General features: G+C 56.6%; 1 protein-coding gene across 6 annotated transcripts; it reads left to right on the top strand.

The window, feature by feature from the left end:
- Nucleotides 1-1,528: 1,528 nt before the first annotated feature.
- Nucleotides 1,529-23,455, top strand: MAP7D1 (MAP7 domain containing 1). 6 transcript variants are annotated; one of them, XM_061412510.1, is made up of 18 exons: nt 1,534-1,894; nt 14,228-14,578; nt 14,764-14,832; nt 15,412-15,575; nt 16,266-16,380; nt 17,795-17,905; nt 19,111-19,233; nt 19,330-19,493; nt 19,601-19,743; nt 20,388-20,740; nt 21,005-21,182; nt 21,269-21,407; nt 21,514-21,618; nt 21,895-21,948; nt 22,125-22,170; nt 22,257-22,338; nt 22,457-22,650; nt 22,857-23,455. In XM_061412510.1, exons 1-18 carry the CDS (start codon nt 1,849-1,851, stop codon nt 22,865-22,867), a joined length of 2,448 nt encoding a protein of 815 aa, XP_061268494.1. In that variant the 5' UTR covers nt 1,534-1,848; the 3' UTR covers nt 22,868-23,455. The 6 variants fall into 6 exon arrangements, with proteins under 6 accessions (XP_061268497.1, XP_061268492.1, XP_061268498.1 ...); XM_061412511.1 differs by having other exon boundaries at nt 1,535-1,894; nt 22,128-22,170; XM_061412508.1 differs by having other exon boundaries at nt 1,531-1,894; nt 19,111-19,493.
- The last annotated feature ends 397 nt before the right edge of the window (nt 23,456-23,852 follow it).

Genomic DNA, 23,852 nt, shown 5'->3' with positions numbered 1-23,852 from the left:
TCTAGTTGTAGGTCTTCTAGCATCATCCTTTTCTAATGATTTTGGACTGGGGAAGGCCCTCCTTGGCCCTGGAAGCGGGTTCAGGCCTTCAGCGACTCACTCCTCCCAGGACTGTTTGCTCCCAGGTCGCCTGAGACCCAGACCCTTTTGTTCCCAACCTTCTCCCCTTAAATGACTGCGTTCTGGGCATTCACAGGTTTAGTCCACTGGTAGAGTTAGCCTGCCAATGCAGGGGACATGGGTTCAGTCCCTGGTCTGGGAGGATTCTACATGCCGTGGGGCAACAAAGTCCATGTACCACAACTCCTGAGTCCCCACTCTAAAGTCCAAGCTCCAAATCAAGAGAGGGCACTGCAGTGAGAAGCCCACGCACTGCAATGAAGAGTAGTCCCCACCCACAGCAACCAAGACCCAGTGCAGCCAAAAATAAAATCAAAATAAAAAATAAATGACTGCTTTCTGGAGTTGCTCAAAGGAAGAAGACACTGGTAGGAAAGGGGAGCAGGAGGACAATAGGTCACTGGGCATCATCTCTGGGCGATGGAGAACTAGACAACTGACCTTCTGGAGGTCAGGACAAAGGGCAGGGATGGGGTGCGCAGGGCCCAGCTGCGCCTGCTCCTTCCGCCCCGTCAGTCCCTGCAGCAGCAGCATCGATCCACCTTCCCAGCAAGCTCCCCCCTCTCTGCCCAGGCTGGGCCTGACTTGGATTGAGGCCCACCTCAGCTGGCACTAACAAGGGGATTGGGGGATCTACTTCCCTGGGCTGGGAAGCAGAACTACTTGGGGGAGGCGGGTCAGAAGGAACTCACTCCTTCCTTGGACAGAACACAGGGGAGAAAATCCTTCCCGGGTACATGAGGGGGGTCATCCGATGAGTCTAGGGGAGGTTTAGGGCCAGGACCACCCAGTTCGGAGCCCGGAGAGACCCGGAGCAGATTAGAGACCTGGGTAAGGCGGTGGTGCAGGCCTGTAATTACTCCCGGAGGAGCAGGGAAGACACAGCCCCAACCGTAGGATGATGCAGGAAGGGCCGCAGCAAGGCTCCCAGGCCGGGTCTCTGCCCACCCCAGCCATCACCAGGGGAGAGAGAGCATAGCCCTTTTAGGGGTCTCCTTGTAACCCTCCAAGGCTCCCGACGTCCCTCGGGCGGATTTTGAGGTGGGTTTGGGAAAGACTGCTTATCTGAAGCTGCCGCCAAGGCCCTAGAGCCGGAGCTCGCAGGGTCCAGGGTGGGACTGGGGGCTCCCATCCCCGCTCCCCCCCGCTCCCCCCAGTCCTAGCGGCGCGTGAGTCACCCGAGCGCTCCCTACATAGTCGCCTCGCGCTGCGGCGCGTACCAACGCGCGGCCGCAGGGGGAGGCAGCTCGACGGGCGTCCTCCGGGAGCCGTAGCGTCCCCTCCGCCGCGGCTGCAGGAGAGGCGTCCCCCGGCTCCAGGCCCCGGGCCCCAGGGCGGGGGCGCGGCGGGCGGGGCGGGAGCGCGGTCCCCGGGCGCTGCGGGGGTGGCCCTCCCCGCGTCGCACTTGGTACGCGCCAGCCGCGAGGCCAGGCCCAGCCCGGGCGGTACAATAGGGTTGGGCAGTGGCCGCGACTGGGCCGGCGCCGGGCAGGCAGAAGGATCGAGGCCGGAGCCGACAGACACTGGGCGGCCGGCTACTGCGAGCCCGTAGGCTACCAGCCGAGCCAGCCTCGACCTTCGCCAGAGCTCCCCCAGCCTTCGAATCGTTGCCCGCCGGGCCGGGCCGGGCGTGATGCGCCGCGGGACCCCTATCCTGGCCGCTGGCCGCCGCCGCCGTCGCCGCTGAGACCCCCAAGACACCCCCCCACCCCCAGTGACGCCGCAGCTATGGAGAGCGGCTCACGTTCGGAGCCGGGTACGGGCGCAGCCCCAGGTATGCCAGAGGCGAGATGAGAGAAGGGGATGGGGGGCCTCGGAAAGGGCGAGGATGAAGCCGGCCCGCGCGGCGGGGACCCCTCCCCCGCCGCGCCCTCTGACCACTTGGAAGTTTAAAAATAAAGGCTGCAGCGGCGTCGGCGGCTCTGGGCCACCGGCGCATCTTCTGACAGCTGCCCCTCCCCCACCCCGGGCGCCGGGACGTCCTGGGCGTCGGGATCCCCGGGGGCCCCAATGTAGAGTTGATGGTGACCCCTCCGCCCCAACCCAGTGCCACCTCGGCTGCCCGGCCCCTACCGTCCTCCCCGATCCACCCCAGGCCTCATCTACTGAGCTGGGGCGTCTGTCCCCCTCCCATTCCTGGTGGGCACATGTGACCTCAGCCTGGACGTGTGTGTCGGGGGTTCAGATTCTCAGGCCTGAAGCCTTGCATACCGAAGCCTAGGCCCTGGCGCCCCCCGCCTCCCCACGCCCAGGCCCTGGCCCAGACCTCGCCCCCACCCCATCCCTCCAGCTGCCGCGCAAAGGGCCTGTAGCTGCTGCCCGCCGGCCAGGAGGGGAGGGAGGGGAGGGGGCGGTCTCTTAGCGGCGGCTGCCAAGTAACCCGCCGGATAAAGGCAGGGGGAGGGGGAGGCAGCATTGTTTGGGCAGAGGGCGGGAGCTGGGGAGTGGGCCGATTCCCCTGCAGCCTGGCCTACTCTGGAGCCCACCCAGTCCGATCTGGGGAGAAAGGGGACAGAAGTATATATCTCAGAGCCTGAGTGTTTCCCAGAGAATGGGGTGAAGGCTCGAGGCCGGCACTCCAGGGACCTGCCACATCATTCCTCAGCCTGAGGCTTCTGATACCAACCCCCCCACCCTTACACACACACACACACACACACACACACACACACACACACACACACTCCCTCCCTCCCTCCCTCCCTCCCTCCCTCTTTCTCTCTTCAGGCCCCTGACCATCAAAGCTCTCTCCCCCCTCACTCCACCAACCACCACAGTGCCCAGGACTTCTGCAAATCCCATTCGGATCTGGGAGCAGCTGATGAGGGGGTGGGGACAGGTTTCTGGTTGGGCCTGGGGTTGGAGGGAGGGATTTCTCTTTCTCTTTCTTCCTGGAAAGGGAGGGAGGAGCATGATTACTGAGGACCCAAGCTCTCTTCACTGACTCAGGGGGGAGGTGGCCCCAACCCCACACCTCCATAGAGTCCTAGAGCCTAATCCCCGTCACCTCCCTGCCCCCTGGGGCGTGGGCCCAGGATGAAACCATGTCTGTGGGTGCAGAGCGCCCAGGACAAGGTGGAGCCGCTTGGTTGTGGGTGGGCTCCACCCCATGCCCTCATGGGTGTTTGGAGGGGACCCTGTGGGTGTGGGAGCTGGAGGATGCAGGGGGAGGCCAGTAGACCCGTGTGGTTCAGGAGGTCTGTAGGCTGCGCCGGAACAATGGCACTTCGGTCTGTCTTGGTTCTGCTGAGCCTGAGAGGGGACACCCAGGGAGGCCTCTCCTGTGTCCATTCCATCCACTTCCTGGCCCTCTGCAGCTGAGGGTCTCTGGCACCAGTGTGTACATCAGGGCCTGAGTGGTGGTGATTACTGGGCCAGAGATGAGGGCTGGAGTGAGTGGCTGGTTTATAAGCAGGGCACTTGAATGGGATATCTGGATTGAATGTGAGGGCATGGGTGGGATGCTTGGCTGTGCTGGGGGAACCTGACTGGGTCCTGCACACCAAGTCCTGGATTGGGAAGGCTTCTACACACAGGGACGACCTAGATGGAGTTACATGAGAACTGGGGTCAGGATGGTGGCTGGTCTGTACCAGTTTCAGTTAAAGGTGACAAGGGCCCTGTGAGTCAGGAGCCTTCAGGGAGTAAAGGTGATGCCCACTTCCTGTGCCCTGTGAAAGTCTTAGGCATGGGTCTGAGACACTGAATACATATGATGTGCTCCCTGCCCTCTCTGAGCTCCCTTTGCACACTGAGCATTAACAGGAGGCAGCATGGAGTAGGGGACAGGTGTGGCCTGTAGCAAGTGACCTACCCTCTCCAGACAGAGTTCATACCCCCGGAAAATGGAGGTAGTGCTATCAGCCTTGTGGGGTTAACGTTAGAGGTTAGAGACGATGTACCTAAAGGAAGCTGGCACATGGATGCCTGCAATACAGTGTTATTACCATTACTGTGGTTATGCTCATCGGAAGTGGTGCCAGCAGGGAGGTACGAAATATGGGGAAAGTAGGGGCAGGAGTCGGGATTTAGTTTGCTTGAGAGTATAGACTCTGGAATCAGTTTAAGTCTCCCTTTCATAACTTACTACTGTATGACTTATGTAAGTTGCCGAAGTCTTAAATTTTCCCATCTGTAAAAGGATAATAATTCTGGAAATGATCTCATAGAGACATTGGGATCATTAAATTAGAGAAATACATAAGACATTTAGGAGAGGCCCTGGCAAATAGTTAATGCTCAGTAAATGCTATTCATTTTTGTTGTTATTATTTTTAATTCCTTTGGAGGCCTGAGGAGGAGATGGGATTAATTATAACTTCAAGAGGTAAATGTAGGCCAGAGAGCAAGGTGGAGATGAGTTCTAGACAGACATGAGACAGGGTGTATCGGGAACAGAGGGCCCCATACTTGAAGTGGGGCATTTGGAAATAGGAGAGAGACCCGGGGGGTGGGTGCAGGCATCCAGCGCACCTATATTGATGCCTGCTGTGTGCCAGCTCAGTCCTGGCTGTACAGATGACAGGACAGGGAAGTGAATCCCAGTCACCACCCTCCGGGAACTCCCGGTGATGCAGTGGTTGGTGGAATCTGCTTGTGGAAGACTTCACAGAGGAGGTGTTTGAGGTGGACCTGAACTAATGAGAAAAAGATGGGCCGCCTCTGCACCTCTCCACATATAGCAGCCAGCCTGGCTGGCAGCTCCCACTGATAGCTTCTGTCCCTCCTGGGGCGGGTGGGCCCAGTAATGAGGCCTTAATGAGCCCCTAATGTGCAGTCACGCATATGCAAATAAGGAAGAAGGGGCACCAGGCCAGTTCACTCCCCCTCCTCCAGGGATGGGCATCAGCTGGTGGCAGAGCTGAGGGAGTGGGGAAGGAGCTGAAAGCAGGGCCCAGCCTGGGGTGGCGGCACTTGAGAGCCATCAGGGCAGTTCTCAGGCCTGACCAAGGTTGGGAGTTTGGCCACAAGCAGCTGGGAACCATGTCCTTGGGTCCCCACTGGGCCTTGGGGCCAGTGAAGCAGCCAGCAAGCCAGGCTCAGATAATGCAGCTTTGTTGGTGGTGGCAGCTCTGCCTGGCACTCCGGGGCACAGCCTTCAGTGTCTCCTCCATCACCTCTCAGCTGCAGCTTTTCCCCCACAAGGGAAGCAGAGAGGGTGGCGGCCACTAGAGAACCTGGTGCATGCGTGCTCAGTCGTGTCTGACTCTTTGTGACCCCAAGGGCTGTAGCCTGCCAGGCTCCCTGTCCATGGAATTTTCCAGGTAAGAATACTGGAGTGGGTTGCCATTTCCTGCTCCTTACCAATGACAAGAGGAAATAGACACCCTGGTGATCCTACTGATCTCCTACTCTTATTTATCAAGGACCTTCTGTGTGCCAGGCATAGTGCTTAGCATGTCCAGTGCATTGTCTCATTTGATTCTCAAAACTATCCGGTATGGACTAGTATTATCCTCATTTTATTTATTTTTTCAAATTTTCTTTTTTATTTTTGGCTGCACTATGCGGCATGTTGGATCTCAGTTCCCCAAACAGGAATTGAACCTGTACCCCCGGACCCCCTGCAGTGGAAGCACCGAGTCTTAACCACCGGACCACCAGGGAAGTCCCATATCCTCATTTTATAGATGAGGCTCAGAGAAGGAAGTAACTTGCTTCAAGTCACACAGCTAGGTGCTGGCAGAGGAAGGATTTGAACCCAGGTCCATCCAACTGTGAAGCCGGTACACCAAACCTCTTTGCTGAATTAATCATGGCCAAGCCAGCTGGTGATAGAGTCCGACTTCACTTTCCTTGCAGTGATTGGTCTTCTCTGGGCATCGTGGTCTTAGGAACCCTGTAATCTTTTCTCTGGGAGGCAGAAGTAGAAAAGCAGGGCCCTGCATCCCCTATCCATCCTGCCAGGTTGGAATCTGAGCAAATCAGACCAGAAGGAGGCCCTGGACTCAGGCAGTGGTGACAGTTCAGCCAGCGGGCCATCCTCAGGCCTTGGCTTAAGGCCGGGCCTCTGCCCTCAGCTCCTAGGCCCCAGCGTGGGCAGCCCTGCTGGGGCTGAGGGAGGGCCGGGCTGCGGGATGGGGTCATTTCCTGCCGCCTAAAATAACAGGAAGTGGGTGCTCCTGATTGGAGGCTGGGAACAATGGCCGCCAACCGGGCCAGAGAGCTCCTCAAATCTGCAGTCTCCGACGGGATCCCAGCCTTATCACCCACAGAGGCAGCGAAGGGCCTGTGGCCCAGGGTCTGAGGAGTGCTGGTGCAGGTTGCCCCGCTGCTGGTTCCCTCCCTCTCAGAGCTGGCTCAGCTCTGTCCCGGCCAGGAGTGGTGCTGCCCCCTAAGGGTCCCCTCTGTCCCAGCCTCACCATCAGACGTCTCCTAGGGTTTGTCCTTCCTGCCCACCCCCATCCTCCCAGCCCCCTGCTCTCTCTAGGAGAGGAAACCCAGGAGGCCGCCCCCTTTGGGTCACAGAGTGAAGGTACAGACTTTCAGCCTGATTCGAGTTCCAAACCCAGCTTTGCTACTCACCAGCTATGTGACTTAATCTCTCTGAATCTATTTCCTCATTTGTCAAATAGGGTAATAATATCAACCCTGTAGGATGGTGGTGAGGGTGAAAAGGACTGAAGTGTTAAGGGATTTACCTGACGCAGCATTAGCTGTTGCTACTGTTAACTGGGCTTTCCCTGGGCCCAGGTAGGAGTGCTTAGAGGGGCAGGGCCGAAGTGAGCGGATGACATGCTATCTGAGTGCTGTACGCATCTCTGAAGTTTCATTTGTGTCTCAAAGTGGGTGCTTGACTCCATGTGTGTGTGTGTGTGTGTGTGTGTGTAGGTTTCTGAATCCCAGCAGTAGGTCTGTTTTCCATATGAAACAGGAGAGAGAGAGAGAGAGAAAGGAACGTGTCTAGTCTCCCATTGTGTGGACCTGTCCACTCTGTCTGGTGTCTCCCGCTGTCTCTCTGCAGTGTGTATTCTCTGTCTGTGTGAGTGTGTGTCTTTGCCCCTCCGGCAGCCTCCCTGTCTTCATTTGTCTGCTCTAGTGCGGCCACCTAAGGACCTGCTGCGGGAGCCAGAAGGGCTCTAGCTCGAGGTGCTGACCTCTGCTGTCTGGGCACCCCCTCCCCTGGGCACACCCTTGCTCTGCCTCCTGGACGAGGGCCATTCGCCCCCACCCCTGCTCAGGTGCCCCAGTTCTTGACTCCTGGTGGCCAGCCTGGGCAGGAGCCTACCTTCCCTGCATTCCTGCCCTCTGAGCTCAGTGCCTGCCTGCCCCACCTGCACCCTTCATCTTCAGGGGGGAAACCCACTGAATCACTTCCTTCTTTGGGGAATAGGCAGGAGCCTTGGGGAGGGGTTATGTGACACCCACCAGAAACAGTGTGACATAAGGGTTTTGTCATCAGACAGCCTTGGGCCCAGTCCTACTTCTGACACTGACGTGAGCAGTCACTTAACCTGTCTGAGTAAGTGTTCTTACCTGGGGAACGGGCCTTCCATAGCACTTTCCCTTGGGGGCTATAATAAGAACTTGAGGAGATAAGGGTGAGTGCCTGGTTTACTGTAGGGCTTCAGCAAATTAGTTTTATTTCCCTTCCTGGACTTAGGAGCTGGCTGGGCACACACAGAACTCTGATATGGTAGAGACATTTAGGGTTAGAGAGGCTAGATGTTGGAACAGCTAGGGGTTTTACTGTTTTATCCATCCATCCACCCATCCATCCATCCATCCATCTATTCCTCCATCCATCCATCCAACCATGCATGTGTTCATTAAGCAGACACAGAATTCCTTCTCTGCCCAGGCAGATCCTGTATAAGGCTCTAGGCTGCAAAAAGGATTCTCTCCACTAGCCCTCACAGGGACAGCAGGCAGACTAAAAGGGCAGACTGACTTATGGGTATTGTGAGAGGAGTTTTGGCCCAGGAGCAGTTGTTGGGGTGGGAGGAGGGAGGGATGAGAGGCAAGGACTGCCAGCACCCAGATGGTGGGGATAGGGAGTAAGCACCCTGAGACATGTGACCGGCCCTCTGAGAGACTTGGCCTGATCTCTCTGCAGTCCCTCTTGGGTTTTTGGAGAAAACTAGACTAACTGATCCTGCAACCAGCTCCTGCACCTTTGCCTTGCCAACACTCTTTGTGCCAAGAAATGAATGCAAACTATCTGTCGCTTATCTAGTTCTTAACAAATACTTCTGGTCCATATCAATATCGCAAAATAAAACCTCACAATTTGACACAGACCAAAATAAAGTGAGGTGGCTGAAGGATCGTATTTGATGATTGAAAATGGGAATAATCAGATATTGATTTAACCATGCCTAGATAATTAACCAAGGAATTCATTTGGCTTAACATAACTTGTTCCAAATAACACAGTCCTGATGACATTTCATCAGGGTTGGCATAATTCTCAGAAAAGTATTTGTATTCAGGGTCCGTAGTCCGCCAGGTCAGAAGAAGAGTTCCAAATGTGCCATTTGCCTCCTGAGAGGTTTTTCCTGTTGAATTGCTGGAATACACACTCATTATTACTTTTATTAACTTCTCCCTGAGTACCTTAGTCCAGGAAGCTGCCCAGATTGAGATGGAATTGTATTGCCTCCCTTCAAGTGTTTATCCCTTTGCAATACATGGCCACACGGATCTGCTCACTATTAGGGTGAAAATCTCCTTCTCTGTGCGTGTGCTTAGGCGACGGTGGCTTCCTAGTACAGCGATTTATTCTTATATAGCAGCATTTCGTGACTGTCTCCACGTACTGGGCACTGTGGTAGCTGCTGTGGCAAGCTACAGTGGCAAGCAGAGCAGATGCAACCCAGCCCTTAGGGGGAGGACAATAACAAAAAAACCAAACAAGGAAGTTTAAAATTGTAACAGTCACAGTGCTCCAAACAAGAGGCATGAAGCCATGACTTCATATAATGAAGGAATTTATCCTGTTCAGAGAAGCCCAGGAAAGCTTCCCCAAGGAAATGATGCCTCAGCAAAGATCCGAAGGATGAATGAAAGTTAAGTAAGAAAAGAGGGGGAAGAGCTTGTGCAAAGGCCCTGGGGCAGAGGGAGTGTCAAGGCTACCAGAATTAAAAGGTCAGTGTGGCTGGAGTATAGACAGCAAGTAGGGAGCAGAGAGGGGGCCTCAAGAGGTGTGGGAGAGGGAGGCAGGGACTTCAGACTGTGTTGGACTTGCATCCTGGGCTCAAGAATCTTGGTTTCTCTTCAGAACGATGAGAAGTTATTGGAGAGCCTCACGTGGGGAAGAGAACCATGACCAGATTTGCATTTGAAAACAATTACTTTGGCTGCTCAGTAAAGAGCAGAGCTGGAAAGGGTGCGGGTAGGATGATGACGGAAGTTTGCAGTCATCCAGGGAAGAGAGGTGCTGATGGTATCTGCCAGGGAGGCGTTCATTGATATATTCATTCAACAAATAGCTGGGGAGCCAACTCCGTGCCAAGCTCTGTTGCTGTTAGAGACAGAACAGCTAAACAAAATATAAACGAATATGTGTGCCCTCATGGAGATTACCTTCTGGGGGTGGGAGACAGTGTTAAAGTGGTGCTAATGCTTACCGAGAATAACAGAGTTGGAACAAAAAAGAATAACGATTGAAGGACTTCCTGGTGGTCCAGTAGCTGAGACTCTGCGCTCTCAATGCAGGGGGTCAGGGTTTGATCCCTGGTCGGAGAACAAGATCCTACATGCCACAACGAAGACCTGATGCAGCCAAATAAAATATATATAAAATAAAATTTAAAAATATATGATATATACATATATATATATGGAAACGGGAATGGCTGGGTTGCAGTTGACTGAGATAGGGAAAACTGGAGGAGGAGCAGGGATTTGGAGAGAAAGATCAGGAGTTCAGTTTGGGATGTTAAATTTGAGGCATCAGTAAGACATCCAGGGGTGTCAGGTAGGGAGTTGCATGTCGGGGGGAGAAAGTTTTTGAAAAAAAAGAATTCAGTTGGAAAGGGGAGGGAAACTTCCCCTACCTACAGTTTGTAGTTTTAGAGGGGACAGGGAAGGCTTGGCCGAGAAGTGACGGTCAGGTAAAGACCTGAAGGAGGTGAGGGAGTAAGACATGCAGGATCTGGGGGCAGGGAATTCTGGCAGAGGAAACAGTGAGTGCAGAGCCCCGAGGCAGGAGCGTGCCTGGCACAAACAAGGAACAGTGGCCCGGAAGAGACAGAGCAGGGGGAGATGGGGAGGAGAGGAGGCCCAGAGGTAATGGGCCGCAGAGCACGGAGCCTGAAGGGCCTTGAAGGCCATCGTTTGCCTTTGGTTTTCCTCCCTTGAAGTGTGGGGCGTCTTTGGAGGATCTTGTCAGCTCTCCAACCAGGAACTGAACCCGGGCCATGGCAGTCAAAGCCTGGAATTGCAACTACTAGGCCACCAGGGAACTCTCAATCTGACTCTTTTTTTAAATTTTTATTTATTTATTTTAATTGGAGGCTAATTACAATATTGTGGTGGTTTTTGCCATACACTGACATGAATCAGCCATGGGTATACATGTGTCCCCCGCCGCCCCATCCAAAACCCCCCTCCCCCGACTGATTCTTGAACAGAATCATTCTGCTGCTTTGGTGAGAAAAGACCCAAGGGGAACAAAGGATGGCAGCGGGGAGTCTTTCATGTGAGATGATAGAAGATGGTAGAAATGGACCAAGATGACAGAAATGGAGCTAGAAGTGACTGGATTCAGAATATACTGGGCATGTGGAGCCAAAAAGATTTACTGAGGCATTAGATGTGAGGTGTGAGACAAGAAAAGATCCTAAAATGGCTCTGAAGATTTTGGGCCTGAGAAACTGGAAGGACTGGGTTGCCATTGACTGAGATAGGGAAAACTGGAGGAGCAGGGTCTGGCAAGGAAAGATCAGGAGCTGAGTTTGGGATGTTAAATTTGGGGCCTCAGGAAGACACCCAGGGGTGTCAGGTGGGGAGTTGCATGAGCGAAACCAGTACTCAAGGGAGAGGTCTGGGCTGGAGATACAAATTTGGTTGTCATCAGCAGAGCGGTGGTATTTAAAGCCATGAGTCTGGATGAGGTCATCAAGGGAGTATGTGTCGACTGATGAGAGTCGAGGTCTTCACTGGGCCCTGGGGCGCTCCGGTGCTAAAAGGTTCGGGAGTTTACGAGGGACTGGCAAGCCCGAGAAGTCACAGCTAGCCAGGGGAAGGAAAACCGGGCGAGTGTGTTGTCTTCGGGGCCAACTGAAGGACGAGCACCCAGGGCTCACCCGTGTCTTGTGGCTGAGAGGCCAGTGGGGTGAGGCCCAGGAAGTGGCTGCCGACTCGGCAGTGTGGGTGCCACTGGAGACCTTGAGAGGAGCAGTGGCCTGGAGCAGTGGGGTGAAGGCCTGCCCCAGGGGGCTCTTGTGGCAGAGATGGGGAGAAGTAGGCCAATTCTTCCGGGGGTGCTGTTTGCTGAGCCCCTGCCAGGCTCAGCATCACCAGAGGTGATGTGCCTACTCACCATAGGTCCCAACACCATAGGCCCCACCTTGAGAAAACCGGAGCTCAGACCTGCCTGACTGAAGCCGGACACCTTGTGCCCCGCCGCACCTGAGCGCCAGATGCAGGCCCTTCCAGGCCTCATCCCTGCACTTCCTCCCAGACTCCCCATCACGTGGCAGGTCTAGTCAGAAGCTAGCTGGAGAGACTCACTGTCTTGCCTGGTGGGTGTGATCCGCCTCGGTGCAGACAAACACCTCCCTACCAGTTTTCCTTGCAACACCTGTAGCGGGCACAGGTGCCAGGAGAATGGCAATAAACAAGCCTCACCCTCAGCCTTCGAGCTTTGTGCTTACGTACCTAGGCCCTTTGGCCCCAGATAGTCCTGGGTTCGAATTCTGCCTCTGCCACGTACTAGTTCTATGACCCTGAATGAATCATTTAGTGGGGTAAGCTCTGATGGTCTCTTCTGTTCAACGAGGGTAAGACTCTCTCTCTCTCAGAGTTCATATGGAGATGCAGGATGGGGCTACCAAGGGCCCGGCTCAGCTCTCGGCATGTAGGAAGCATTCACTAAAAGGCGGCCACTAGCTTTCTTGCCCACCGGGACTGGGGAGGGGTTTTCAGGTGGCTGGGAAGTGGACTAGCAGTGGCCGGGCGGTCTTTTGGAGCTGATGTGGGGAGGGGCTGGCAGAGTGGGAGGGACAACTGGGGAGACAGGGCCTTGGCTGGGGCTCTTTTGCCTGGAACCCAGGAATCTAGAAGGGCAGGAATGAGGGGAAGATTGTGTGAGTCTCAGATGGTGTCATTGTGTAACATGTGTTGCCTCACACCGCCTTGTGCAGAGGCCGGAGGGTGTGGGGGTTAGAGCAAGGGCACCGGGGACCGACGCTGGGCTCAGGTCCCGACTCCTTCACTTCCCAGCTGAGTGGCCTCAGACTTCACTTACTTTCTTTTCGCTTCACTCTCCACCTCTATCTCAAAGAAATATTTACCTTGCCTCCTTTAGAAGTATTGTCATAAGGATTCAAACTAGTGTGTGTAAAATACTCTCTCCATAGGAAGCTCTCAAGAAATATATACATGTTAGTGATTATTGTTGTTACTAATGCTCATCACAGGCCTACTTTCTGCATTTCACAGAAGAGGAGCTAGGGCACAAAGAGGGCCTGTAACTAGTCCAAGGTCACACAGTCAGCGGGGAGGCCAAGTCCAAGGTCACACAGTCAGTGGGGAGGCCAGATAGTTAAATAGCCTGCCTTCGTCAGAGCCCACTGGACACCCGTCTCCCTGAAAAGGGTCCCCGGAGTTCCAAAGTCAGCTCCTTAGGAGTGTCCTCTCCCTGTTCACACATTGTCACCCACAGGGAGGGGGAATGTATCACCTCCTGAGTGGACCACTGTTCCTAGAGCAGAAGGCCCTGTGTGATGGAGGCACCTGGTGAGAGCAAAAAATGCTTCTTTCGATTGACCTTTCCATGGGCTGTGGTCCTGATCCCTAAGCCCAGGCAGCGGGTGTGTTCCTCGTCTGTCCCCTCAAGTTCCTTAGACAGCAGCAGTCGATGGCACCAGGGCTCAACGTTCAGAGGCTGCTCTTTGGCAGCTTCATAAGACAAACAGGAAGAGAGAGGGAAGTGTTGTGTCCTGGCACGTGAATTATTCCAGGCACTTCACTGACATCCCTACCAGCTTGGGCTTTTATAGTCCCCATTTTACAGATATGAAAGCTGAGGCTTAGAGAGGTTGAGTGGCTTGCCCTAAGTTACCAAGGCCCTCTCTTCCTGTCTTGGAGTGGTGAAGTCAGAATTGGGCCCTCAGCCGGCTGACCCCTAAGCCCATCTTTCAGTTGCTCACATGTGTGTGCATGGACATGTATACATCAAATCATGTGGCTTCCTTACTTGGCACTTCGGTGTCTTTTACAGACACCCTGAAATATTAATGTCTAACAAGAAGAAATCTGTGGGTGGTTGGGAAAGAAAACAAATGACGAAATGGATGTAGCCAGTTGCCTACCCTGTTGGGGATCCCACCTGGGCATCCACTGTGCCCATGCGTATGTCGTTCCTTCCGGCTGGTCCCAGGCACCTCCTGAGCACTGGGCATTGGGATGGGTCCTGTGAGCCCAAGGGAAAGCAGAAAGGTGAGGGAGGCAGACGTGGAAACCAACCTTTACCATTTGGTCCACTAACTACCCCCAACTTCTCAGTTTTACCAATACACCCGGCTCCCTCTGCCCCTTTGCAAATGCTCTTCTCTTTGCCAGAACCCTCTCTGCCTTGGTTTGCTAACTCCAGCTCATCCTAGACCTCAGCTTAGCTCTAACTTCTGCAGGAAGCCCCCTCAGTATAGGTTAGCCATCTCTGCTTTGTTACTCCAGACATAGTACTTATTCTCTACCGTAATTGCCTCGCTGTCTGTCTGTCTGCCCTGCCAGAGTGTGGGCTCCACAGAGGCAAGGACTGTGGCCATTTTCTCACTATTACATCATTAGTGTCTGGAACAGGGCCTGGCACATAGAAGGAACTTGATAAACACATACGAATAAATGAATATCAACTGGACAAGGGAAGGAGCTACATGTTGAACTGATGGTAACAAATGTTCTGTCTCACTTTCTCTCCTGTCTTGTGTTTTACTTCCAGCTATGGCAGCCAGGACCCCTCCAGAGCCAAGACCCTCCCCAGAAGGTGACCCCTCCCCACCGCCGCCGCCACCACCGACGTCAACCCTGGTGCCCGACACTCCCCCAGACACGCCTCCCGCCATGAAGAACACCACTAGCCCCAAGCAGCTTCCACTGGAACCAGAGAGCCCCTCGGAGCTGGTAGGGCCCAGGCCAACACCCCAGCAAGAAGAGTCCCCTTCCTCTGAAGTGAAGACCAGGGGACCCACCCCACCAGCCACGGGCCCACGGGATGCCAGGCCTCCTCGAAGGAGCAGCCAGCCATCCCCGCCAGCAGCACCCGCCTCTGACAGCCCTCCCACCAAGCAAGGTATGAGTGATGTCCCTCATCCCGGGCCCAGTCCCAGCCCTGGGTGAAGACCCCAGAGGGAGTCTCCTGGGCTCCGGAGGAGATGGAAAAGGCGTGGGCATGCAGCCTGGGGGCAGGGCCCTGAGGCTGACTCCCCTTTGAGAGGAACCTCTTGACCTAAGTCTCTCCTTATTCCTTTTGTTAAGATGTAAAGAAGGCAGGAGAGAGACACAAGCTGGCAAAGGAACGGCGGGAAGAGCGGGCCAAGTACCTGGGTAAGTGTGTGACAGCTCCCCTTCAGCCTCACCCCCATGGACATCCTGTTAGTAGCACTAACCCTTTGGGAATCTCTGTTGTGTACACTGTGCTAAGAGCAGTTCGCTTATCTCACTTAACCCTGTACCCATTTTGAGGATGGGGAGACAGAGGCTCGGAAAGAGGCAGTCCTTTGCCTAAGCCACGCAGCTAGGTGGAGTAGCTGAGACTCAGACCCAGAAGCCTCATCTCACCCCATGCTCTTAATCACAATATGTCAGCAGGCCCCGAAGTTAGACAGGGACCTGGCCCTAAAGAGCTCACTTCTCCTCGGGTGCCCAGAGACCACGACGCTGGTGGAGGGGAAATAGGCCTCCTGCCCGGGAAGCCCTCATTCTGAGGCCCCAGCCCACCTTCAGCATGCCCTTCAACTTGAGTGGGGGTAGTCTCAGAACACAGGCATCTCCCCAGTAGGCAGGCAGTGGGGAAGACCCACCCCGGGCCGGAAGAACAGGCAAGGCCACTCGGAGCACACACTTGGGGGCCCAGGCGCTACCAGATGTTCACACCCTCGGGGCTCCTTCCCCAACCCCCTGCAGCTGCCAAGAAGGCAGTGTGGCTGGAGAAGGAGGAGAAGGCCAAGGCACTGCGGGAGAAGCAGCTCCAGGAGCGCCGGCGGCGGCTGGAGGAACAGCGGCTCAAAGCCGAGCAGCGCCGGGCAGCCCTGGAGGAGCGGCAGCGGCAGAAGCTGGAGAAGAACAAGGTGCGTTTGTGCTGGGTTCTGGCCGGGCACGCGTGGCTCTATGTGCACACATCTGCATGTGGGCTCAGTGTGAACACACAGCCCTGTGTTCACACGTGCATTCGGGTCCCGTGGGTCCCACATCTCAGCATCTGTGCAGGCGTGTTTGGTTCCGTACGTGCCAGGATAGGCGCCTGTAGCCGTGTGTTGTCATTACATGTATGTGTGCGTGCCCCAGATGGGTGTGTGTAGGTGTGCAGAGATGTGTCTGTGTGAGTGCGCCAAGTGAACTCCTAGTGAGGAGAAGCCTGGCTTGAGCACTATGAAGAAATGAAGGGAAAGGTGGCCTGGCTGTGGTCCAGTCCTCAGGCTGAACGCAAACCCACCTCCAGGGTCAGAACCCTCAGAGCCAGCGGCCCCCCTGGGAGACCCAGGCAGGGAGAGTCCCACCCGGTCCTCAAAGAAACAGCTCATAGGCTCAGGAAATGAGTCAAGAACAATGAAAAGCTCCCCAAGAACAAGTTGAAAGGGATCTGTTGCAAACTGTCTTTAGTCACAGCGAGGGCTCAGTAGCCTTGGTTACCCGCCGTGAGTCAGGGAAACCTTCTAGGGGTGGGGGAGGCCTTGTCCCGGAAGAGAGCCTTTCTCCCAGGTAGGAGGAAAGCTTCTGAGCCCAGACCTCTCCCCCCACCCCGGCCCCCGCCCCACCAGGAGCGCTATGAGGCAGCCATCCAGCGGTCAGTGAAGAAGACGTGGGCTGAAATCCGGCAGCAGCGCTGGTCCTGGGCAGGGGCCCTGCACCACGGCTCCCCAGGACGTAAGACCAGTGAGTGGGCCGGAGGGGTTGCAGGGTGGGAGGGGAGGCCGGGGCCTGAGAAGTGGGGGAAGGGAGCAGCTTCCGTGCACGGAGCTGGCAGCTCCCCGCAGCAGGTATGCCTCGCTTTGTGTGCCTTGTGTCTTCTGGAATGATCTGTAAACCCAAGTCTGTAGAACCAAGTCCTGTCCCAGGACTTCCACTATTGAGTCAGAGGTGGGTGCTCTTCATTCGGTTTGCTCTTTTTAGATTAGCCTTCTTTGCTCCTGTCAATTACTATTAGTTGATTGATACAGAAAAGAGCACTTTAATACCCTGCAGACACTGGATATTTAAAGAAAACTATCACCCTGATGTCCCTGTCGTGGAAGGTAGATTTTTGTCTCTGAGTTTTCTTTATGTAGGGCCATCATGCATTTCGGTCTGACATTTTGCTGGCATGTATGTGCTGCTGTGTTTGGGTGTCTTTAGGTAACGGCAAGATTCGGTATTCCTCGTGCGTCTTTTGGTGTATGTGTTCATGGATCTGTGCGTTGCGAGTCTTAGCGCGTGTTTGCCTTGATGTGTGAGTGGCCTTGTGTACCTCGCTGTGGATTCCCAAGTCAGACAGAATTGGGTCCGGATTCCCAGCCCTGGCCTTTGTGCTGTGACCTCTGACTTCCTGCTCTCTCACTTTCTTTATCTGTAAAATGGGGATAACAGTACTACTTGCCTCCGAGGTTGTAGGTAGATGTTTGGGAGGATCAAGTGTGGTAACATGTGTGTGGTGCCCAGCACAGTGCCCGGTACGTGGTAAGCACCCAGCAAGTGCTGCAGATACGATTAAGTTGCTGTGATGTGTTGTGCCTGTCTGCATCTGGGTCTGGGCCTGTTTCTGCGGCTGTGTTTGTTTCTGTCTGTGCATGTGTGCACTATCGTGTGCATGCAGAAGTACCTGTCACTCTATATGCCCGTGCGCGCATGTCTTTGTCTTTGTGTGTCCCTATGACTATGTGAATCTGTGTGAGCGCCTTTGACTGTGGGTCCTTCTGTTCAGGAGCATCTGTATTTGCTGCAGGACCATGGGTGTTGTAGCCCAGCCAGGCTGGGCAGTGTCAGCGAGTGCCAGTGCTGGTGGTTGTGGGGGAGGGCTTGCAGCGCCCAGCCCTAGGGAATGACTTCCTGGCCAGGAAGGCTGTAGTGTCTCCAGTTTTATTCCATCTCCTTCCTCTGTTCCTTTTCCGTCGGCTCCCCCAATCCAGGTTGTCTCTGGTCACCTACCCACCCCCCCCATCCCCTCCAGAGCCAAGTCTGCCTCCTCCCCCCTTCCTAGCCTGCCCACTCCTCCCTCTCCCACCCTGCCCGCGGAGCATCCTGCATGGAAGGCCTCAGTGCCCCCCTGGCTCCCGTCCGGCCCGGCCCTAATGCCGTGTCTTTTCCCCTCCAGGTGGGAGCAGGTGCTCCGTGTCGGCAGTAAACCTGCCCAAACACGTGGACTCTATAATCAACAAGCGGCTCTCAAAGTCCTCTGCCACGCTCTGGAACTCCCCCAGTAGAAGTAAGAGAAGGCCCAGCCCTCCTTCCTCCAGAGCTCCTTGTAGTCCCCTCCTTGTAGCCTCTTCCAGAGCTCAGCAAAAACCTCAGGTCCCAGGAGCCCTCACACACCCCAGGTCTCCATCCCCACTCGACCCCGCTTGGGGTTGTGCACCCCTCGGGGGAGCCGGCATTTGGATCTGGGTCCTGAGAACAGAGGTGCTTCCCACAGGGGAGGAGAACAGAGGGCAGTGACCCAGCAGGCAGAGCCTGGCTAGAGTCTCGAGAGCAGGTGGGGATGAGAGTGGGGGTGGAGGGTGGGAATGGGCCGGCAGCCTTATCTCCAACCACAGCCAGCTGGCCTAGGCCAGCCTCAGGCAGGTGGCCTTGCCCGGGAGTACCCGACGAGCCTGGGTGCTGTGTGTGCAGGAGCCCTCTTATTCTGCCTCCACCCTGGAGGGCCCACGCAACCCTGCCCTCTCTGCCTTCAGAGCCCCAGCCATGGCCTTGGCTGGATCCAAACTCGTGGCCAACCAGGGTAGCGCAGCCCCTGCGTTCCCACCATGCCCTGATGTCACATGTGAAGGGGCCATGGTAGGAGTTATTTATAAGTTTCTCCAGCTTTTATTTGGTTGCTCTGTTGCCCAGCAACGAAATCAGCTGCTGTTACCAACCCCACCTGACTGAAGCTTAAAAATAACCCAGCAGCTGAGGGGACAGAGCACGGTGGCCCGGGGCAGCCAGGCCCCCTAGCAGCCTCTCCCTGGCATGGGATACACAAAAGCTGGGCCTCTTCTCAGTCAGAGAAACACAAGGGCCCTCACTGTCCCAAATCCCGTGGGGGGTGGAGTGGGGGGAGTTGCGGGTGATGCCTCCCTAGGCCAGCACTCTGAGGGCAGGAGGAGCAGAGCCCTACAATGGGACATAGAAGTTGGCAACTGGGTACCCCACCAACCTTGGCTGTCTCCTCTCTATAATCATAGTTCAGTGCCCTTTCACCTGGGGAGAGAGGTAGGAGGGACCTCTCTAGCCCTGCATGGGAAGTGTCTTGTTGCCTGGGTCTGCAGTGGGGGTCAGACCCAAGGGCGGACAAGTGTAACCCCCATGATAGGGGGAGAGTCTGAGACTCCTTGGGCTCTGCCTGGGGATGGTACCTGGCCGTCTCCAGATGCCTCTGCTTGCCCACTCTAGCCCTGCAGTAACCTGCTTCTCCCGGCATTCTCCCCCTAGATCGCAGCCTGCAGCTAAGTCCGTGGGAGAGCAGCATCGTGGACCGTCTGATGACGCCTACCCTCTCCTTCCTGGCACGGAGTCGCAGTGCAGTCACACTGCCCCGAAACGGCCGGGACCAGGGTAGGGGCCGCGGCCCAGGGAGAGCCCCCTCGAGGGGCGGGGCAGGGGCCAGCCACGCCAGTGGACCGCGCCCCGACCGCAGTCATCCCTCCGCAGCAGTGCCCCTGTGCCCGCGCTCAGCCTCCGCCAGCCCGCTGACGCCGTGCAGTGCCCCCCGAAGCGGGCACCGCTGCGCCCCCGCCGGGGAGCGCGGGGATCGCCGCAAGGCCAGCGCCGGGGGCAGCCCCGCCCCGGCCCGCCTCCGGCCCGAGGCCTCGCCGGTGAGTGGCTGGCGGCGCAGGTGGGGACCCGGCTCCTGTGCTGGGGAGCTCGGGCGCCTCTGACCTCTGCTTCCCCTCTCCCTGCTCTCCTTAACCCTCCTCCCCAGGTGCAGAAAAAGGAGAAGAAGGACAAGGAGCGGGAAAACGAGAAGGAGAAGAGTGCCCTGGCCCGGGAGCGCAGCCTCAAGAAGCGCCAGTCGCTGCCTGCTTCTCTGCGCCCGCGCCTCTCCGCTAGCAACGCGGAGCACAGGTGGGCCCAACAATGGGGCAGGGCCTGCTACGGCCAGGCCAGCTAGCCGGCCATTCATTCATAAATATGTGTCATGCATATTTGCCAGCCATTCATTCATAAATATGTGTTGCTCTAGAGGAACAATCTGTAGCCCTAGTGGGCTACAGTCCATGGGGTCCCAAGAGTCCCAAACGACTTAGCGACTAAACAACAACCCACCTCTAGAAAGAAAGCTCCTTGAGAGCAGGATTTTTTAAATTTTTGGAGTGTTTTGATCACTGAAGTAACCCTTGCATCTAGAACCAGTGCCTGGTAAGCACTCAAGAAACACGTGCTGGACGAATGAATGGTCTTGTCAGGTACTGTGTTCGGGGTGCCCAGCACACTTCCCTGAGCCAAACCAGGCCTCATTCTTGCTCTTAGTAATCTTACTGGCTCTTGGGGAAACAAACAGGAGTCAAAGAATCACAAATGAACATGTAATTACAAACTGGGATATCTACACTAAATTATGTTTGTGTGAGAGCATATAAGGGGGGTGCTGACCAAACCTGGGAGGACACTTCCCTAGCGAAGTGACATGCTCAAAGTGTGTATGTGTGTGTGTGTGTGTGTGTGGACACTCTGTGCCCTCGAGGTCTAACTCTTCTTTTTCCTCTCAGTCCCAAATCCAAGGGCCGGCCATCCTCTCCCTCCACAACCTCGCACAGGCCTGCCTCCCCCTGCCTCAGCCCAGGGCCAGGTCATGCTCTGCCCCCAAAACCACCATCCCCCCGAGGCACCACTGCATCACCCAAGGGGCGAGTCCGGAGGAAGGACGAGGCAAAGGAGAGCCCCAGTGTGGCGGGGCCCGAGGACAAGACCCAGAGCAAGGGCAAGGCCAGTGATGAGAGGGAGCCTGCAGCCCCAGCCTCACCGGCCCCCTCGCCTGTGCCCTCACCCACCCCAGCCCAGCCCCCGAAAGAGCAGCCCACAGAGATCCCTGCCGGTGGGCAGGGAGAGAAGAGGCCAAAAGGTGGGCAGGGCAGAGAAGCCAGCTTTGCCTGTGAGTGGGAGGTGGTCAGAGGTGCGGGCTGCCAGAGACGCCTGGGGGAATGGATGTTGGGAAGAGACCAGGACCTCAGTGCTCTGAGTCGCTGGCAGAAGCAGGGTGGGTGGGCCGCCGGGGTTGCCCTAAGGTCCAGCAAGCACAGGGGTATGGGGGTGGGGGAGAGGGGAGGTGATGGAGGGGCCTGTGCTGGTCGGTGCATGCTGACTCCTGGTCCCGATCCCGCTCCAGAGACAGCTGTCCTGACCTCACCCCCAGCCCCTGCTCCCCCGGTGACCCCTAGCAAACCCATGGCTGGCACCACGGACCGAGAAGAGGCCACTCGGCTCCTGGCTGAGAAGCGGCGCCAGGCCCGGGAGCAGCGGGAGCGCGAGGAACAGGAGCGGAGGCTGCAGGCCGAAAGAGACAAGTGAGCACGCCCTCGGGGACCGAGGAGGCCTTTACAGGGGCTGGAGAAGAAGCCGGGCGTAAGCCTGAGTCTCCTGTGTTCCCCAGGCGAATGCGAGAGGAGCAGCTGGCTCGGGAGGCCGAGGCCCGGGCGGAGCGGGAAGCCGAGGCCCGGAGACGCGAGGAGCAGGAGGCTCGGGAGAAGGCGCAGGCCGAGCAGGAGGAGCAGGAGCGGCTGCAGAAGCAGGTGCCCCCGAGGGCCGGGGCGCGGGCGCCTCCTGGTGGCGGGTCGGGGCCGGCTGGAAGGGACCGCCGGAGGCCGGCCGCCTAAAGCTCCTGGGGGTCTTTGGCAGAAAGAGGAGGCCGAAGCTCGGTCCCGAGAAGAAGCAGAGCGGCAGCGTCTGGAGCGGGAAAAGCACTTCCAGCGGGAGGAGCAGGAGCGGCAAGAGCGTAGAAAGGTATCGCGAGCGGCTGGCCGAGTCGTGAGCGGGGCCAGCTCTCCCGGCTCGGTCCGCACTTCTTTAGAGGGGCTAGTGGGGCTGGGAGGGGGCGCTGCCTTGGGTTGCAGAGGGTTCGGTCGAGACGGAGTTGGGGGGAGATCAGCTTCCTGGCCTGGAAAGAACTGGTGTGAGCTAGAAGGGCCCCCGAGACTCCAGGACCAGGGCTAGCTGGTGGGAGGTCGAGGATTAGGGCTGGGCTTGGGCCTAACCGGAGTGGGGCTTCTTTCCCAACAGCGCTTGGAGGAGATTATGAAGAGGACTCGGAAGTCAGAAGCTGCTGAAACCAAGGTCAGGATGTCCCCAAGAGTGGTGTTGGGAGTGGAGGTCCGGTGAGGAAGGAAGGGATCCAGGGTGGAGGAGCGAGGCTGTCCAGGATCTGGGCGGAGGGGAGAGAAGAATTCAGCGACGTGCAGTCGGGTGGGGCCAGGGATCCCCTGGAGCCTGACTGCTCTTCCTCTTCAAAGCAGAAGCAGGACAGAAAGGAGGCGACGGCCAACAATTCCAGCCCAGGTAAAGGCCTGTTCCCCTCCTCTCCAGCCCCAGCCCCAGCCTTCGATCCTCTCCCCGACCCCTAACTGATGGCCATTCCTTCCCAGGGATAGACCCTGCGAAAGCTGTGGAGGCTCGGCCTGCCGGGCTGCAGAAGGAGGAGCTGGCCCCCCAGGAGCCTCAGTGGAGGTACCAGCTCCCAAGCGCAGGACCCAGGAGCAGGGAGGCAGGGTCAGGCTGGAAACCATAGGGCGCCCGGGCTGTCCCGCGATGGGAGTGGCCTGAGCATTGGCCTCTGCATCCACAGCCTACCAAACAAGGAGTCGTCTGGGTCCCTGGTGAATGGGCTGCAGCCTCTGCCAGCGCACCAGGAGAACGGCTTCTCCCCTAAGGGACCCTCCGGGGACAAGAGTCTGGGCCGGACGCCAGAGGCTCTCCTGCCCTTCGCAGAGGCAGAAGCCTTTCTCAAGAAAGCTGTGGTGCAGCCCCCTCAGGTCACAGGTAGGGATCCCTTTCTCCCGGACCCGCAGCTCTAGCTCCCAGCAGCCTTCCCCAGCCTCTTCCGCCCAGCCCTTTCTTCTCCCAGATCCATCAGAGGCCCTCTGGAGCTCTACCGAGAAGACCCCACCCCCTCACCCCCTGCGCTTCATTCTGGGCTTTGGAGCCTGATTTGCCCTGACTGTTTTCCCTCCTGCTTTTTTCCCCAGAAGTCCTTTAAGGGGTTGCCTCGGATCCAGGCACAGCTATGAGGGCTCCTCTGCATCATCTACCAGCGTGTCTGGAAGAGAAGGAGACAGAACAAAGCCGGAAGTGGCCTGGGCCCCTGGGGGTTGGGTCCTCTCTGTTATTTTTAATCTGCACCTTATAGACTGATGTCTCTTTGGCTGGAGCCAGACCCTGCCCCTCAGTGCATTCGTGTGCTCACACGCGCGGACACCCCCCATACACACACATACACTCACAGCCTCTCTGGCTTCCTCCCGTGGGGAAGAGCCACCTGTAGTATTTGCCTTGGTTTGGTGGGGTACAGTGGATGTGAATACTGTAAATAGCTGTGCTCAGACCCCTCAGCGTGGAGGGGGTGGGTGCAGGAGGCAGACCCTCCCAAGACTCCCTGGGGAGAGCTTCCTCCCTCTATTTAACTGTAACTGAGGGGGAACTGTAACTGAGGTCTGGGGATGGGGGGCACCTTGGGCCACAGGATATTGGTTGCTTTAGGGGTACCCGTGCCCCCTGCCCTCGCCTGGAATCAGTGTTACTGCATCGATCAAATTTCTCCAGAAATAAAGTGAGAATAATTCTGCCAGTCCCGTCTGTCCTTAGGGCTGGCAGTGGGGTTGGGAGCAGGTGTCCTCCTGAGTTCTAAGAAGAACTTGAGGACCCGGTGGCCTGCGGATATCCAGCCCTACCTGGTAACCAGTCCCAGACTTCTTCTGGCGGTCTTCCATTTTTTCTTTCATTCATTCATTTAACAAAAATGGTTACATCTACTCTATATTAGGCAAGGAGCTCTATGCCAGGGATGCAAGGAGGAAGAAAAGACATGGGTCTCTGTTCTCTTGGAGTTGACAGTCTAGCAGTGAGCATCAGAGACGCAGGAGCCCTCTCAACATCCATTCCCACTGCCCCTTCCTCATTCCAGAGTCCTGATTTTGTGCAGGCGGCAGTCTTCCTCTTGAATCCCACTATGTACTTCAGCAGAG

Source organism: Bos javanicus, chromosome 3 (assembly GCF_032452875.1).
Source record: "Bos javanicus breed banteng chromosome 3, ARS-OSU_banteng_1.0, whole genome shotgun sequence".
NCBI lineage: Eukaryota > Metazoa > Chordata > Mammalia > Artiodactyla > Bovidae > Bos > Bos javanicus.
Note: the sequence above shows the minus strand (reverse complement) of the source record. Positions and strands in the feature narration are given on the sequence as shown.